The sequence below is a fragment of the Elaeis guineensis genome, chromosome 9, assembly GCF_000442705.2.
Source record: "Elaeis guineensis isolate ETL-2024a chromosome 9, EG11, whole genome shotgun sequence".
Classification (NCBI taxonomy): Eukaryota; Viridiplantae; Streptophyta; class Magnoliopsida; order Arecales; family Arecaceae; genus Elaeis; species Elaeis guineensis.
In genome coordinates, this window is record NC_026001.2 from 8,042,365 (window position 1) to 8,058,947 (window position 16,583).

The 16,583-nt window shown below is 40.8% G+C and overlaps 1 protein-coding gene across 1 annotated transcript; it reads left to right on the top strand.

Annotated features, from left to right (window-relative positions):
* Positions 1-11,275: 11,275 nt before the first annotated feature.
* LOC105051810 (aldehyde dehydrogenase family 3 member H1) lies at positions 11,276-15,985 on the top strand. Its single transcript, XM_010932422.4, has 10 exons — positions 11,276-11,770; positions 11,973-12,041; positions 12,158-12,254; positions 13,416-13,622; positions 14,260-14,375; positions 14,485-14,589; positions 14,672-14,844; positions 14,928-15,018; positions 15,219-15,368; positions 15,562-15,985. Exons 1-10 carry the CDS (start codon positions 11,534-11,536, stop codon positions 15,802-15,804), a joined length of 1,488 nt encoding a protein of 495 aa, XP_010930724.1. The 5' UTR covers positions 11,276-11,533; the 3' UTR covers positions 15,805-15,985.
* Positions 15,986-16,583: the final 598 nt, after the last annotated feature.

The window sequence follows — 16,583 nt, forward strand, 5'->3', positions numbered from 1 at the left end:
CTTCGGATGATCTATTATAGCTCGTCCATAGCCGAGCTAAACTCCTCACTAGATCCGTCTCTATCAAATTGAGAAAGTCTAGACAGAATGGAATCCCTTCACGATCGAGTCTTCCGTAAAAAGAAAATATTTTATCCGAATCAATATGTGCGACAAATTCGAAAACTATCAGGACTTCGAGAGGGATACGACTCCAATTCTTCTCTTATAAATAAAGACTCCGGGACTCTCAAGATACACAATTGATGTCTCGTTTTCTCCTTTCATTGTTCTTCATCTCCTAATTTGAGTGTCGGAGAATTTTCACTGAAGAATATCTCGATGATAATTTTTTTGTGGGTATTCGGACGAAGCTCCAGCAGTAATTTTACCTAGGCTATATCAATCTCGATGATTGAACTCAAACGAAGAGATCAGAAGCAACACCATCCATTATCGTACAACTACCGCAAGGATCGCTTAGTTTGCTCCTCATCTTCACATAATCACACGAATGCCAAGCGTCCATACCCCTTGGTTCCAGTTTTGTCTTAGGAATAGAGAGAATATGATTATTTTTTTATGTGCCTTCTTTTTTTCACCTTTTTTTTTTTTCTTAAGAAAGAGGGTGCCAGATTTTACCCTTCATTTTCACCATCATTTCATCTCAAAAACATGCATCCATTGCACTTCCAAGAACTATCATCATCTTTTATCAAAAAAAAAAAAAACGGACCATCATCATCCAACACCCGATGGTGACCTCTGTTCTCCAATGCAAACTCACATTCAGTGTATGCGCATGAATCCATGCTCTCCAATATTCAATCCATTATGATTCTGGTCATGAATTAAATATATCAGGAGATATAATCGATTCTGTTTCTCGTTCTAATCCATTTTGGTTTCAATTTTAATTCATCGAAAATATCTTTATAATGGTAATCCAAATAGATAAATTGGATTTTGATTAACCGATCGTTAGAAACTTGAAGGATCCAACCTTTGGAAACTTGATATCTCTTCTCGAACCATTTTTCTTGTTTATCTTAGCCATAACCAAAGGCAGGAGAAAACAAATTTCTTATCCCACGGCGTCAGCGAATTTGCTTTTCACACCTAAATCGTCAAAAAAACAATAAAGACGGGGCGGGGTTAGTGGTGGACTTGAATATTAATTCCACGAAAAGCTAGCCGTGTCCTAAAAGTTAGGTCAAAGTCAAGAATTACAAGGTCCACTTTTGGACGCCAATTAATTTTAGTATTGTCTGTACTCCAATATTTCAAAGCCAAAAAGGCAAGTTTCTCCATCCTCTAGTTGGATTCCCAAATTCCAGTCAATGTTATGGGGAATGCTCGAAGGACTAAAAACCCCTTGCATTTCTTGCTATGCAAGTCGGAAAATAGAAGAAAACAACCAAATTATCAAAATGATGTGATATGACCGTTGCTTAGACGCCAAGCTATGTACCTACAATCAGGACACACAAAGGCCTGAAGTTATAACTGTGTAAGCTTAGTCACAAACAGTACTCTAGATATGGTACCCTGTGGTGCATTTGAGGACACCCGATTCCTTCATCAATATGGCCTTGGTAGTGGGTTCATCCACTAATTTGTGGGCAGGTGCCATTGATGACACATGGAATAGCATTGCACCTGCCAACCATGCCATGTTCACAACATTGGCAAAAATATCTTTCATTGTCTATGGAAAGCAACTTGAGACATGTACACATTTTTCTTATGGAATTTGAGACGTGTATGTATGTATATATTGATGGAAATCGAGATATGTAAACGAGTGTGACCCGTACACGCGACTTGTTGCACGCATCTGAGTGCACGCATACATATGCATGATGTAATTTTTGTGGCTAAATTCATGTTACTAACCTTCCCATCAAAAGAAGAAGAAGAAGAAAAGGAGAGTGATAGTTATTAAACTTAAAAAAATTGTTATAATCACCCAATGTGATATTTTTTAGGTGCTAATTCTATGATTTACATTTGACTAATGAATTATACATCACATCCAGGCATCCAGCCCTAAAACAAAGGGGATTTTATTGTATCAAGGGGATCTTATTATTAAGCTGCAGTAGATTAGCTCAATATTGCTATCAATATTCTAGAGAGATCTACCTTATTGGGGCTCCCTTTATCCCTGCATCTCATCGCTTGTTATTTCATAGCATCTTATGCTCTATCACTTCCCAAGTTACATGGCTCAACTGTTATTCAGTAGTCAAACTTGTCACTTTTGTATGGTGTTATGTAATGATGTGCTTCAGACTTTTGTATCCAGGCTGCTTCCATCCTTTTTTGTTGGCAGCTTTGGATCTTTTGTGTAACTGTTCAGTGGTTTAGTGATGATGCCTTTGGGTCTTTAAAAAAAAAAAAAAAGAAAAAAAAATAGTACACCACCTTTTTGGATCACTAAAATAACACCATGGTAGTCAGAATGTTGTCATTTTTCAGTATCAATATTACAAAATTTATTATGATGTTGAAATCCAAATTTTTCCGTCTAAACGTGTATCAAACCTTCAATAATTATTGTGAACGTAATAGCATGTATACCTTCTCAAAAAGTCCGCACCAACTTACTATTGACTATTTGGATGGTATTATCTCTTACTAGAAGTTTGGATACTCTTGGAACTCGTTTGATTGATAGAAAGTAAAGGGATGAAAGGGTAGTTCTTGAGAAGTGAAAATGGGATCTCTTGTTTGATTAGAATTTTAAGAAGAAAGAGAGTAAAAAAAATTTTCTTATGAAAAGTCATTTCTTACATTTCACAGAAAGTAAAAAATTATGAAAAATGTGGGTTTTGGCACTTCCCATGAGATGAGAAGTGGTGGTATTTTTTTTTTTCTCAAAATATTCTTTTAAGATTTATGGCTAAAATTTGCAAAATATCAATGGATGGTTAGGATGAAACACTAAATAGTAAAATAATATCTATATAAATATAATATTAATATAAATATTATAATACTTATTATATTTTAATATTTATACTAATGTAATATTTTTATTCATATTAATATAACGTTTATATTATATATTAATATTAATATTAATATAATATTATATTTAATTATTAATATAATATAAATATATATTAGTATTATATTAATACAATAAATTATTATGGTCTAATGTTATATTATAATATATTAATATGAATATAATATTTATATTTATATAAAAATTAGGAATAAAATATATGGTTTTATATCTACTAAGAATATAATAGGTATTTTACATAATTTTTTCTGAAAAATGGATGCTCAACCAAACATAAACTACCTTGCAATAAGTCATTTTTTCATGATCAACCAAACATACCAAAATTTTATTTTTAAAAAATAACTTTTTAAAAAATTATTTTTTGAGAAGAAAAATTCTTTCCGTGAACTAAATGAGTCCTTGAAGTCAATGCTTAAATGGTTATGTGGGTATAAGATAGAAGATAAATTAGCCCACATATCCTGATCTCAAGAAAAAAAGTTTACCAATCCTCTTATTGTGGAACACGTGATTGCAATTCTGTGAATCCTAGAAGTTTAGAAGAATGTGGAGAACTTTATTTACAAGCCATTATCAATGAGATTGGATATGGAATATTTGCATTCGAGAGACACTTGGTGTCTGGTTCCCAGCCATGTTTCCTAGCCAGCATATCCCAGCAATCTGCAACCATATTGGTGGTATTTGATCAAGGTTTTAGGTTTTTAGTAGGTGGTATCAGATGTTTGTTTTGCCTTCTAAATATGTGGAAGGGTTTTTGAAGCCTAGAGGCCTTCTTGTGATATGTCTCAATTGCTATTGTCTTTTTATTCCATCTAGTGCAAGGAATAGTGTGATTTATGAAGTACTCGACCATAGTTTTTCATGCTCATAATAAGAGAAATTAGTTTTATACTAATTCTTAAGGAATCCAAGCAAGTTCAATAAGGCAATTGGCAAATAGGGCTGCAAACAAGCAGGTCAGATTTTTTGAATTGATATGAGCATTAATATGTCTGAGATAGTCAAAATTCTGAATGCAAAATTTAATCTAATTAGAAGGGGCAGAATTTTAAGCTGTACTTCGTATTACAGCGGAATTTAGGGCCAGTTTGAAATTGAGAGAATTGAAGCACAAGCAGTAAGATTCTTCAAAGAAAATTTAGGGAAAAAAAAAGGGGGAAAAACGCAAACAATAAGAAGCATATATAGCTTGGGTTTCTTCAATGTGTTTCCTATATATCATGCAAGAAAATGATGATTATAGCCACATATGAGGACTATGTATAACTTTAGTTAACAACCACATATAACTGATCACAATGACGAAACTTGATAATTAATTGCATGACATGAGGACGGTTGAAGAATGGAGTTGGCAAGATGCATTTGTCATGTCTTTTGGTTTAGCTTGAGCTTTAAATTGTATCACATCTAATTATGTTTTATCCTCTTCCTTTGCTTTGTTTTTCTGGACCAAGATTCTTTTCTTTCCTTCTTTTCAAGGATACAATGTTTTCAATTAACACCCAACCAAAATGACTTTTTATATTTTTTACATTGGTTTTGAATTAAAAGGCAGATCAAATCTTCATCAAGACGAAAAAAAAAAAAAGGAGAGTATCAATATGATCACATGTAGTTAATTGGCCATTCGTATACAGGTATGCCTAAGATGTAGTAGTTTGGGTGGTTACTTTTAATAACCACCCAATCCTATTTAAAAGAAACAAAAAACTGTAAGACAGTCAGGATATAATAGGATAAAAAATAATTCTCCTCATTTCTTTAAATTAAGAGTCTTGCTTCATCACTTCATTACTTTTGAGAGATTCTTAGACTATGAAAAGTCAGTACCTTCGCATTGATTACACTGCAGACTAACTTATAAAGCAGTTAGAAATTCGTTCGGATCAGAAATATATAAGATTAAATTTGATTTAAAATTTTAATTTCATTCTTCATTGACAAATATACAACAAGGTGTGGGATTGAGAGTTCAAAATTTCTCACTCAAACCTCTTTGCCACATGGGGCGAGATTTAGGAATCCAGCGGAGGTCCCTCACAAATTTGGATCCATCATTTAACATGAGATGGCAACAACACATCTCAAGAAAACCATGTATGATATGTTTAGAGGGGAAATTTGCATGGTTTCCACTTTGTAGGGGACCTAAATTACGTTGCAAACTTCATAGCCAAGAACATCAATTTTTTCCAAAGCTTATTAGTCATGGTTAAAAGATAGATAACACAAGATGATTTTTTTGGAATGTAATCTTTTTTTTCTTGTTGCCAATATGAGATACGTATTTTATTTTTGCATGCTAATTGTTGGGATATACCGACCGACCTCTGTACGCCGACTTATCCTCGGATCGGTCCGACTGATGCCCGACTCTACCCATCGGACAGACAGACGACTCCGACAACGACTCCGACAATGACTGCCGACAATATCCAGCCGAAGGTATGCCGGTCGAACAGACCCATACTGTTCCCGACTGACCGAGCGGCCGAACCCATATCACCGACTCACTATCGGGAGTGGCAGTCGACGTCTGACTTCCACAAGGCAACAGATCAGCCGACGGTGTCTCCGAGTCACCACCCGACGACCCGCCAGCCGAATACCGACATACAGTCAGCCAGACCATCCAAATGTCGTACAACTGCTATGGGCTGTTCTCCTGTCAAGGACGTGCCGTACGATCGCCATGGGACGTTGTTCTGCTAAGGATATGGGTTAATGACCTGACAACCCATGCCGATTTGATAGCCCCCGACGATTTGACAACTCTCTGCACCATTTATGGCGGGACCATACCGCATTCTACTATAAAATGGGGTAAGGCAACAAGCTATCAAAAGATTTCTCAAGCGTGGGTAAGTGCCTCTAAGCTCTTGAGCTCTCTAGCTCTCTCTCCCTCTCGTTGAGTTCCACTGTTGCCTAGTCTCCTCTCTGACTTGACCGTCGGAGGGTCCCCACTGGAGGCATCTTCGGTCAGTGAGGACTTTTCTTACAGGTGCGCGACCCCGACGATCGGACGACGGGGGGATTGGCCGCAACAGATTTTGGCACGTCAGGAAGGAGGCTCATCAGAGGTAAGACAGCGAGCTCCACAGAGCTTGAAAAACTTCTCGAGATGACAAAAATCAAGGCTCAGCGATCGAGAGCTATCGGATCGACGAGGCACTCTTCCCGCCAGGAAGAGGCCCCTCCTTCACCGTCCATGGCAGAGCCTAGCTCTCCGCACCCGATGGTAATCACGGAAGCACAGATTGCGACGATCATGCGGCAAATGATCGTTCTGACGGATGCGGTCAAAAACCTCCAACAGCAACCGACTAAGTTGCCGCAACCATCGGCGGCGCATCCTATGCCGTCCAGAAGCAGCCGCCGACATCCACGTCAACTTCCGTCTCCTCCTCAAGAGCAGACGTCTCAACACTCCCACCGAGAAGGGGTGAGGCGGCCACGGCGCGACATCCACCGATCTTGACGTCCTTCTCCTTCCCAGCTGGAGCGGGCGAGGAAGGAGAAGCGACCGCGGACACCGTTCGTCTCACTCTCAAGCTCGTTGGGAGGTTCGACCCCTGGGGTTTCACAACACCGACGGTTGGACGACTACGAACGTAAGTTCGAAGAAATCGACCGTCGACCTGCCCAACTCCAGGCGGATGGTCAGAAGTCTTCGAACGACGTCGACTTTCGGACCATCCAACTTCTCTCCCGATTTATCCTCGGCGAACCGATCCCTAATCGGTTCAAGATGCCGCATGTGGAGCCTTACGACGGCTCCACCGATCCAGTTAACCATCTGGAGAGCTACGAGGCTCTCATGATAATTCAGGGGGCAACCGATGCCCTCCTCTGCATCAGCTTCCCCGCCACGCTTCGTAAAGCTGTCAGAGCCTGGTATTTCAGCCTCCACTTAGGGAGTATCCACTCTTTCGTGTAGCTCGAGTATTCTTTCGTGGTCCATTTCAGCACCAGCCGGAAGCCGCCACGAATCTCGGACAGTCTTTTCTCCCTCAAGCAGGGAGAAAATGAGACGCTCCGACATTTTGTGGCCCGATTCAACGTGGCCACACTTGAGGTCCAGAACCTCAATGAAGACATGGCTATCTCGGCCATGAAGAGGGGGCTAAGGGGGTCCCGATTCACATATTCCTTGAACAAGACCCTCCCTCGGACGTACGCCGAATTGCTGGAGCGTGCGTACAAATACATGCGTGCGGACGAAGGAGCTTCCGACCGGTGCCTGACTGAGGGCACGGGCCAGAAGAAGAAGCAAAAAAAAAATCGAGCTCCTGCTGAACCCAGCAGACCCCACCGATAGACGGATCTCGCCCCGACGATGGAGTCTGAGACCGATGCATCGCAGGTATAACTCCTACACCCCTCTCTCCGCTCCTCGTGCGCAGATTCTGATGGAGATCGAAGGAGCGGAATATCTATGACGGCCTCGGCCTCCGAAGGCAAAAGGCCTCGACCAATGCGGCCCGATCGTCGAACCAACAGCTCTATCGTCGATCATCGATCGTCGAATCTACGGCTCGATCGTCGATCGCCGAACCGACGGCTTGATCGTCGAACCAACGACCTCAGCCTCTGAAGGTAAAAAGCCTCGACCAACGCAGCCCGATCGTCGAACCAATGGCTCGATCGTCGATCATCGAATCTACGGCTCGATCGTCGATCGCCGAACCGACGGCCTCGGCCTCTGAAGGCAAAAGGGCATCGACCAACATGGCCCGATCATCGATCGTCGAATCTACGGCTCGATCGTCGATCGCCGAACTGACAGCTTGATCGCCGAACCGACGGCTTCGACCTCTGAAGGCAAAAGGACTCGACCAACGCAGTCCGATCGCCGAACCAACGGCTCGATCGTCGATCGTCGAATCTACGGCTCGATTGTCGATCATCGAACCGACGGCTTGATCGCTGAACCGACAGCCTCGATCTCTGAAGGCAAAAGGCCTCGACCAACGCGGCCTGATTGCCGAACCAACGGCTCGATCGTCAATCGCCGAATCCACGGTTCGATCGCCGATCGTCGAACCAACGGCCTCGGCCTCTGAAGGCAAAAGGCCTCGACCAACGCGGCTCGACCGTCAAATCTACGGCTCGATCGTCGGTCACCGAACCGACGATCTCGGCCTCTGAAGGCAAAAGGCCTCGACCAATGCGGTCCGATCGCCGAACCAACTGCTCGATCGCCGAATCTACGGCTCGATCGTCAATCGTCTAACCGACGACCTCGACCTCTGAAGGCAAAAGGCCTTGACCAATGTGGTTCGACCGCTGAATCTACGACTCGATTGCCGAACCAATGGCTCGATCATCGAATCTACATCTCGATCGTCGAATCTACGCCGAATCCACGTCTCCTTTGCCGAATCTATGGCTCCATCGCTGAATCCACAACGGCCTCCTCCTCTGAAGGCAAAGGGCTTCAACCAACGTGGCTGGCTAACTTGCCGACTTAGCGTCGACTAAGAAGGGCAAAACGTCAAGACGACCGCAATTCGACTTGCGACATACCGACTTGGTCACGACCGGTCGAAGGATATTCGATTTACCACCGTTTATCTTACACCGTGACGTACCCGCCCAATCAAGATTCGGGCAATGGATATTCGACTTGCGACATGCCGACTTGGTCACAACCGATCGAAGAATATTCGGCTTGCCACCGTTTATCATACGTCCTGACGTGCACGTCCAACCAAGGGTCGGACAACGGATATTCGACTTGTCATCGTTATCCTATCCGAATACATCAGACGCCACTCAACTATCAGACTCTACAAAATGATCGTGTCGACATGCTACATTCGGAGGTTGGCCAACATCCGACCCGACGTGCACGCTCGACCTACAGTCGGGATGACTCTCGACCATCGGATCCTATGCAACCTATACAACAGTCAGGACGTCGACCTACAATTGGGACATGACGTGATGGAAAATCACTCCTTTCGTCCGAAGCCATCGCCCACGTGTTCACGCGGACCAACACGCCATCCGACTCAGGAGTGGGGAGGCAACTGTTGAGATATACCGACTGACCCCTGTACATCGACTTACCCTCGGATCGGTCCGACCGACGCCTGACTCTACCCACCGGACAGACAGACGACTCCGACAACGACTCTAACGGACGACTCCGACAATGGCTGCCGACAATATCCGACCGAAGGTATGCCGGTCGAACAGATTCATACTGTTTCCGACTGGTCGAGCGGTCGAACCCATATCACCGACTCACTGTCGAGGGTGGCAGCCGACGTTCGACTGGTCGAGCAATGGAACCCATATCACCGACTCACTGTCGGGGGTGGCAGCCGACGTTCGACTGGCCGAGCAGCTGAACCCATATCACCGACTCACTGTCGGGGGTGGCAGCCGACGTCTGACTTCCATAAGGCACCAGATCAGCCGACGGTGTCTCCGAGTCACCATCCGATGACCCGGCAGCCGAATACCGACATACAGTCGGTCAGGCCATCCAAATACCGTACAGCTGCTATGGGCTGTTCTCCTACCAAGGACATACCGTACGACCGCCGTGGGGCATTGTCCTGCTAAGGACATGGGTTAATGACGTGATAATCCATGCCGATTTGACAATCTCTGACGATTTGACAACTCTCTGCACCATTTATGACGGGACCATACCGCATTCTATTATAAAACGGGGTAAGGCAACAAGCTATCAAAAGATTTCTCCAGTGTGGATAAGCGCCTCTAAGCTCTTGAGCTCTCTAGCTCTCTCTCTCTCGCTGAGTTTCACTGTTGCCTAGTCTCCTCTCTGATTTGACCATCGGAGGGTCCCAGCCGGAGGCATCTCCGGTGAGTGAGGACTTTTTTTGCAGGTGCGCGATCCCGACGATCGGACGGTGGAGAAATTAGCTGCAACACTGATAAATCCAGTGAGACAAGATTCATATATACGTTACATTCTTAACGGCTATATTTCTTCTTTAGGACTCCAGATGGATACACCCATACTAGAAACAAGAAAGATTTGTTGGAGGAAAGGCTGGACTTCCAAAACTACCAAACCTAACCTGGCCCATCTCCGGATCCTCCGCACAAAGCTGTCCAAGATAAGAAACGGTAACCCCACTCCTAAGACAATGAACGCAAGAAGTGCTCAGAAAGCGAGAAGCTTCCACGCACTCACGGCCACATAAATCCAAAAGGTGATTATATAAGGCGTGAACTGGGCAAACGTTAAGAAAATGTTAGCAATGAGGAGGAGGAAAAAAAAAAATGTTTATCTAACCACTCGTGAACTGGCACAGTTTAGATGCACTTTTTAGTGTATGCAAAGTATATCAACCGAGACTGAGATTATTTATACTTAGGTTTTGAAATTTGTGGGTTAGACGCAAGAAAAACGTTTTAAGGTTACGTAGAGAGTGCAAGTTCTCTAGCTCCGCCAGGAGTAAAAGAATTCCAATCAGTATATCTGGTACATTATTACGTAACTAGACTTGTTTCTGGTACATTGTATGATTGATCTTTTAGAGTAAATTACAAAAGCTTCTTTGGAATTGGAGATAAGTTATAGTTGCATTCAATAATTTGAAAATCTATGCTTATCTTGGAGATTTATTTTTATCCACTATTTTAATCCATGATCTAATAAAAGGTTGTTCAAATCATTAACCATCCACGCAATCCGAATGCTATATCAGAAATTTTTTTAAAATAATTAAAATAATCTTAAGTAATATAACAAACATTTAAGAATATTAAAAAAATATTGTATCTTCGGGTTCAAGATGATTTGATTTTTTGTATGAGATAATAGTTTACAACATGTTAATTTAATTGAGCACAATAAGTGTAATCAATGTAAATCTTAAAAAGGATTTTTGTAATTTATTTTGATTTTAGTAAATATAAAATTAATGGTTGGTTTTAAATAAATTTACTGTAATCAATTTTGTTTTTCTCTTTTGTTCATCGGATGCTTTGCTGGGCTTCTTCCAGCTCATTTCATAAATAACTGCTTTTATTTCTAATGATGGTTTATTATGCTTACCTAAAACAAAAAAAAAAAATCTTAATAACGCCTTGTGTGGTAATTTGCTTTCCTTATCATTTAAAAAAAAAAAAAATCTTAAAGGCTTCGTACGACAAAAAGTAAAGAAATTAAAAAATGACAACAACGTTTCCCTTTCATCGTCCGCAGACGAAGGCTTAAATTTAGTTTGAACCAAGAGGGAGGGCAACGTTGCGTCGGTAGCGGCTGGCGCCTCCCGGACTCTTGCTGGACTTGTAGAGAGAGAAATAGACGGAGATAATTCCCATCTATATCCAAATTCTTCCCTTATTTCATCTATACCCAAATACTTCCCTTTCTCCCGCCTCGTTCCATCCAGAGACCTTGTCATCCTCTCGTTTTTTTAATCTCCCTCTCTCTTTAAAAAATATTATTATATATATATATATATTAGCCCTTGGCCGTCGTTTTCCTTGCTCGTTTCCATTCAATTTCTGTGGAGATTGGACGGGATGGATTACGGAGAGAAGCCGGCAGCAATGGATGGAGGAGAATTCGATGGCGAGAGGGCGGCGGAGATGGAGGCGGAGATGAGGGAGATCTTCAGGTCGGGGAAGACGAGGAGCCTCGAATGGAGGGCGGCGCAGTTGAAGGGTCTCGTGAGGATGATCGAGGAGAAGGAGGCCGACATCATGGCGGCGCTCGATGCCGATCTCGCCAAGCCTCCGTTTGAGTCTTACCTTCACGAGGTCATCCAGTTCTTCTCTTCCTCTTAGATTTCTCTGTTTTCTTCTAGGTTTGGAATTGATGGATTGATTAAGATGTCGAATTCGATAGTTTATGGCTTGGATTGGTGACTGTGAACGGGGATGGAGCGGAACGATTCCGTTGCGGAACCTTTTTTGATGTTACGGGAATAAATTCATAGACTAATGGATTCTTGTGATGCAGGTTTCGCTAGTGAAGTCTTCATGCACATTTGCTCTCAAAGAATTGAAACACTGGATGAAACCAGAAAAGGTATTGATGAAACAATCCTTTTTTTTTTTTGGGTGATTAGGAAAGGATAAGAAAGCACTTGAGTGCCAAACTTTAAAACTAGCTGGCTGACATCATTCACTGTGAAATCTGGGCAGGTGCCAGCTTCTATTACAACTTTTCCATCAACAGCAGAAATTGTGTCGGAGCCTCTAGGTGTTGTGCTGATAATTTCAGCTTGGAACTATCCCTTTTGTAAGTAGAAGAATTCATTTCTGAATTTATATTTGGGAAAGTTAATTTGGTGAAGTTGATATATCATCTGCAGGATTCATATCCTCTTTGTTAACTGGGCATGTGATAATCTCAACAACTTACAGTTGGTATTTCAGTTTACTGCATAGCATAGCTAAAAAAACAATCATCTTAGGATCACATAATGGAGGTTTTCATATGCTTTTCTTGATTAGCAGTGCTGCAAAAAATTTAATTTGGCGTTGTGTCCTTCATCAGAACATAAATAGTTTATTTAGTCTGTAGCATGATTTGGTTCTTTTGTTTAGCATGATAGTATGGTTGAATAAAAAAAAATTCCAAGTATGGACATGGTTTAGTTTCTAATAAAAGACACAATATATGTGCAGTTATCTGACTGTCATGATATTTGCCTTCATTTATTCTCCTTGACAGGATACACTTGGCACTGTGAGAATAACACAATGAATTATCTTTTGAATTCCTATGCATTACACTATGAATGTTTGAGCACCCAATGTGTCTCATTTTGAACATCGATCTATGAAGGAACAGATCTAGGATGTTTCTTATAGTAAACGTGTAATACAGCCATGACATTTGCATTCGAATGTTTAGTAATAAGAAGTTCATATGTACAAACAAAAGTGCAATTAAGAAAGAATTTTTGGGAAGAACTTGTGGGAGGTCTTTGATATTAGGGTTCGAGATCAATACCCTCAATGTTTACGGGAGTAATACTGAATTGCCAATAGAGGACTAGTTTGCCATGTCTGGTGGAAAGTGGAAATGGCAGAAAGCTTGAGTTGAATGATGTAAGAAGAGGGGAAGTCTTGACACACTAGAAAGTTAATACCATAATAGTAAATGTATGCACCAGTGAAGATTAAGGCTTCCATATATTTTAGCACTTCGGCACTGTCTACTACCAAAATACATCAATTTGGCTTTATTTGCCGTTTGATTTTATTCTATATGATCGTTAAGTCTATTTTCTGATCTGGAGATAATTTAGAAATTCCAATTTCCTTTATGATTTCCATTTTATTTAGATTTAATTATGGTCAGAGATCATGATGTTTTTCATGAATGGATCATAATTTCTTACAATTAGGATGCATTTCCATGACAGGAGCTATAATTTCTTTTCTCTGTTTTCAGTGTTATCTCTTAGCCCAGTCATTGGAGCTATTGCAGCTGGTAATGCTGTTGTTTTAAAGCCATCAGAAGTTGCTCCAGCCACATCATCATTGTTTGCAAGAATATTACCGGATTACATAGATAACTCTTGTATAAGAGTTGTTGAGGGCTCCATACCTGAGACGACTGCGCTTTTGGAACAAAAGTGGGATAAAATATTTTATACAGGTTTTTTACTTCTTATGCCTCTTGCTTTGGGAAGGTCTAACATTAAGTAAATATCAGAACACTTGATTCATGACTTTGCTTTCTCTGTCCTGAAGATGTATATCATCTGAGGCCTTATTATGCATAGACATTAACACTTTGGCCCTGCTTCATCAGTTTTGTTATTATTTCTATTTTTCCTAACTTGTTCTCCATTGGTCATATTAAATCTTTCTCTGTTCTTTTGTTCACCGTCATTGCAGCTTAAACCATGCTCTTTATTTAAAACGTGCTTGGGACTTTTTTTCTGGTATTATATGCAGTTTAGAAAGAATCAAAATATTCTGCCATAGTTAAATGTGGAATTGTATGTATTGTGCAAATGCAATCAGTTTAGTGCTGTGGGGTTGTGTTTGTCCCATCACTGAGCTGTACCAATACTCTTGGAACTTTATTTATGGCTGATTAGGGTAGTCTATCTCAGTCTTTTGGGTTCATGTTAAGTTATAAATTTGTCATTGATGAGCGTAATACCAAGTTAAAAAAAGGGTCAACTTAAATGACATGCTTTTGTTCAACATCTTGATCGTTCATGTCAAGTGTTCATATGTCTGAGCTTCCTTTCTACTTGATGACTTGAGAGCTTGGAACCATACAGGTAATGGGAAAGTAGGCCGCATTGTGATGGCTGCAGCTGCAAAGCATCTAACACCAGTAACTTTGGAGCTTGGAGGAAAATCTCCTGTTGTTGTTGATTCAAATATTAATGTAAAGGTAATTGTATTTCTATTTTGGTGGCAAAGAGACCTATCAGATTATTTGAATTTCAGATTAGTTGTAGTTCACTGGTGAAGCTGATTTGGTCTTCTTTGTATCTTTAAAGGTTGCAGCGAAGCGAATTGCTGTGGGCAAGTGGGGATGCAACAACGGACAAGCTTGCATTGCTCCAGATTATATTATAACGACTAAATCATTTGCTCCAATATTGGTTGGGATATCTATATGGAAGTTAATATGGGTGGTTTCATCTTCTACTCTTGTTCTTATCTGTTGAATTTGACCTTTTATAGGTGGACTCCTTAAAAAGGACTTTGGAGAAATTTTATGGGAAGGATGCATCAGAATCTAAAGATTTATCTCGCATTGTGAATGCTAATCATTTTAAACGCTTGACAAGTCTCTTAGATGATGAAAAGGTTTCTGGCAAGATAGTCCACGGAGGCCAGCGGGATGAGAAGCGCCTGTAAAAATCTGCTTTTTTTTTTTTTTCTGTCATAGTGATTGTTAGGCTGTCAAATCTTTAACGTCATCTCCATGTCTTTGCAGATATATAGCTCCTACACTTTTATTAGACGTTCCACATGATTCATTAATAATGAAGGAGGAAATATTTGGTCCATTACTTCCAATTATCACAGTTAGAAACTCTCCTTGATGCTTTTCTCTTTAAGCTTTAAATCAATTTTCATTGTGCCTCTAGCCTACACCACCACTCAAACGAACTAGTTGGTACTTTTATCATAGAGAAACTAGACGTTGTAGCTTTATGAAAGAAAATCCTTTTTTTCATTTGCTGCATTCTCACCGAAAAAGATATTTATGTTTTGATTTGTTAAGGTTGACAAGGTGGAAGATAGTTTCGATCTTATAAACTCAAAGACTAAGCCTCTTGCTGCCTACCTGTTCACCAAGGACAAGAAGCTGGAAGAGAAGTTTGTGAACACTGTATCAGCTGGGGGGATGCTGATAAATGACATCGCGTTACATGTAAGTTTCTGCTTACATCTACTTGTCACCATGCATGTCTGCCAGTATGTGCCCATGCACATGCAGATACATCACATCTGAGCACAAGCCACATTCATACCTTGCATCTGAAAGAAAAGTGCTTAATGCAGATTAGTGAAAAAAAATCCCCTCTTGATAAATTAAATATGCTTGTGTTTTATTTATCATGCAGCTGGCAAACCATTACTTGCCATTTGGTGGGGTGGGGGAGAGCGGATTCGGGTCATACCATGGCAAATTCTCATTTGATGCATTTAGTCACAAGAAAGCAGTGCTATCCCGTGGTTTTTTTGGGGAAGCGCGTGCAAGATACCCTCCATACACACCCCGAAAGCAAAAACTTGTGAGGCAACTGCTCAATGGTAGTATCATAGCCATGTTCTTTGCTCTGCTTGGATGGCCTAGAAGTGGTTGATGGCTCGATTGTCTTAACGTAACACATGCGGCCAGGCATATATGTTTATATACAAGGTACTGACCTTCATGAGTGAAGGAAACATAAAAATTGAATGTGTGGGTGCTTAAATTCATAGTTTGTGCTTGACTTTTATTCGTCTTGCTTATGAGATGAGAGTATACATGAAGTGTTTCTATAATTTTAAATCTTTTCATCTATTGTTTATTAAAGTATTGCCGCGAAAGATCTGAAAGGAAAATCTGTACAATGTTTTGTTGAACAATTTTTACAGTAGTGGTCTTGTAGGTATGAGAAAATCAAATACTCAGACTAATATTTAGACTCTCCGGATTGCTGATTCGACCATGCATCCCCTGGTGTTCTATTATAAGAGAAAATTAGACGCCTTTGAAACTTGACATGCCTGAAACAGTCTCGAGTAGAAAGACTGAGGTTGCTAGAGTGATGCTATGGCTTTGTCAGATGGAGCAACGAAATAAAAACTTGCAAAACGAGCGGTCCTTTCACCAGGTAGGGCCAATTTTTTCAAGACAAGGACACTACTAAGTTCTGTACACTACTAAGTTCTGTACCAAAAAAAAGTACAGTACTAGGTTTTCAACCGAATAATTTTATAAAGTGGCCCGCCAGCTTCGCAATATCTACGCACCCGTTCAAACCATATTTTTACTTTATTGAGATACCATATGACATGTATTATGTTGCAATTATCTCAAAGACTCAAACTCATTCATCCAACATCAAAACTTTCCATGAATACCAATACCTTTCTAGGT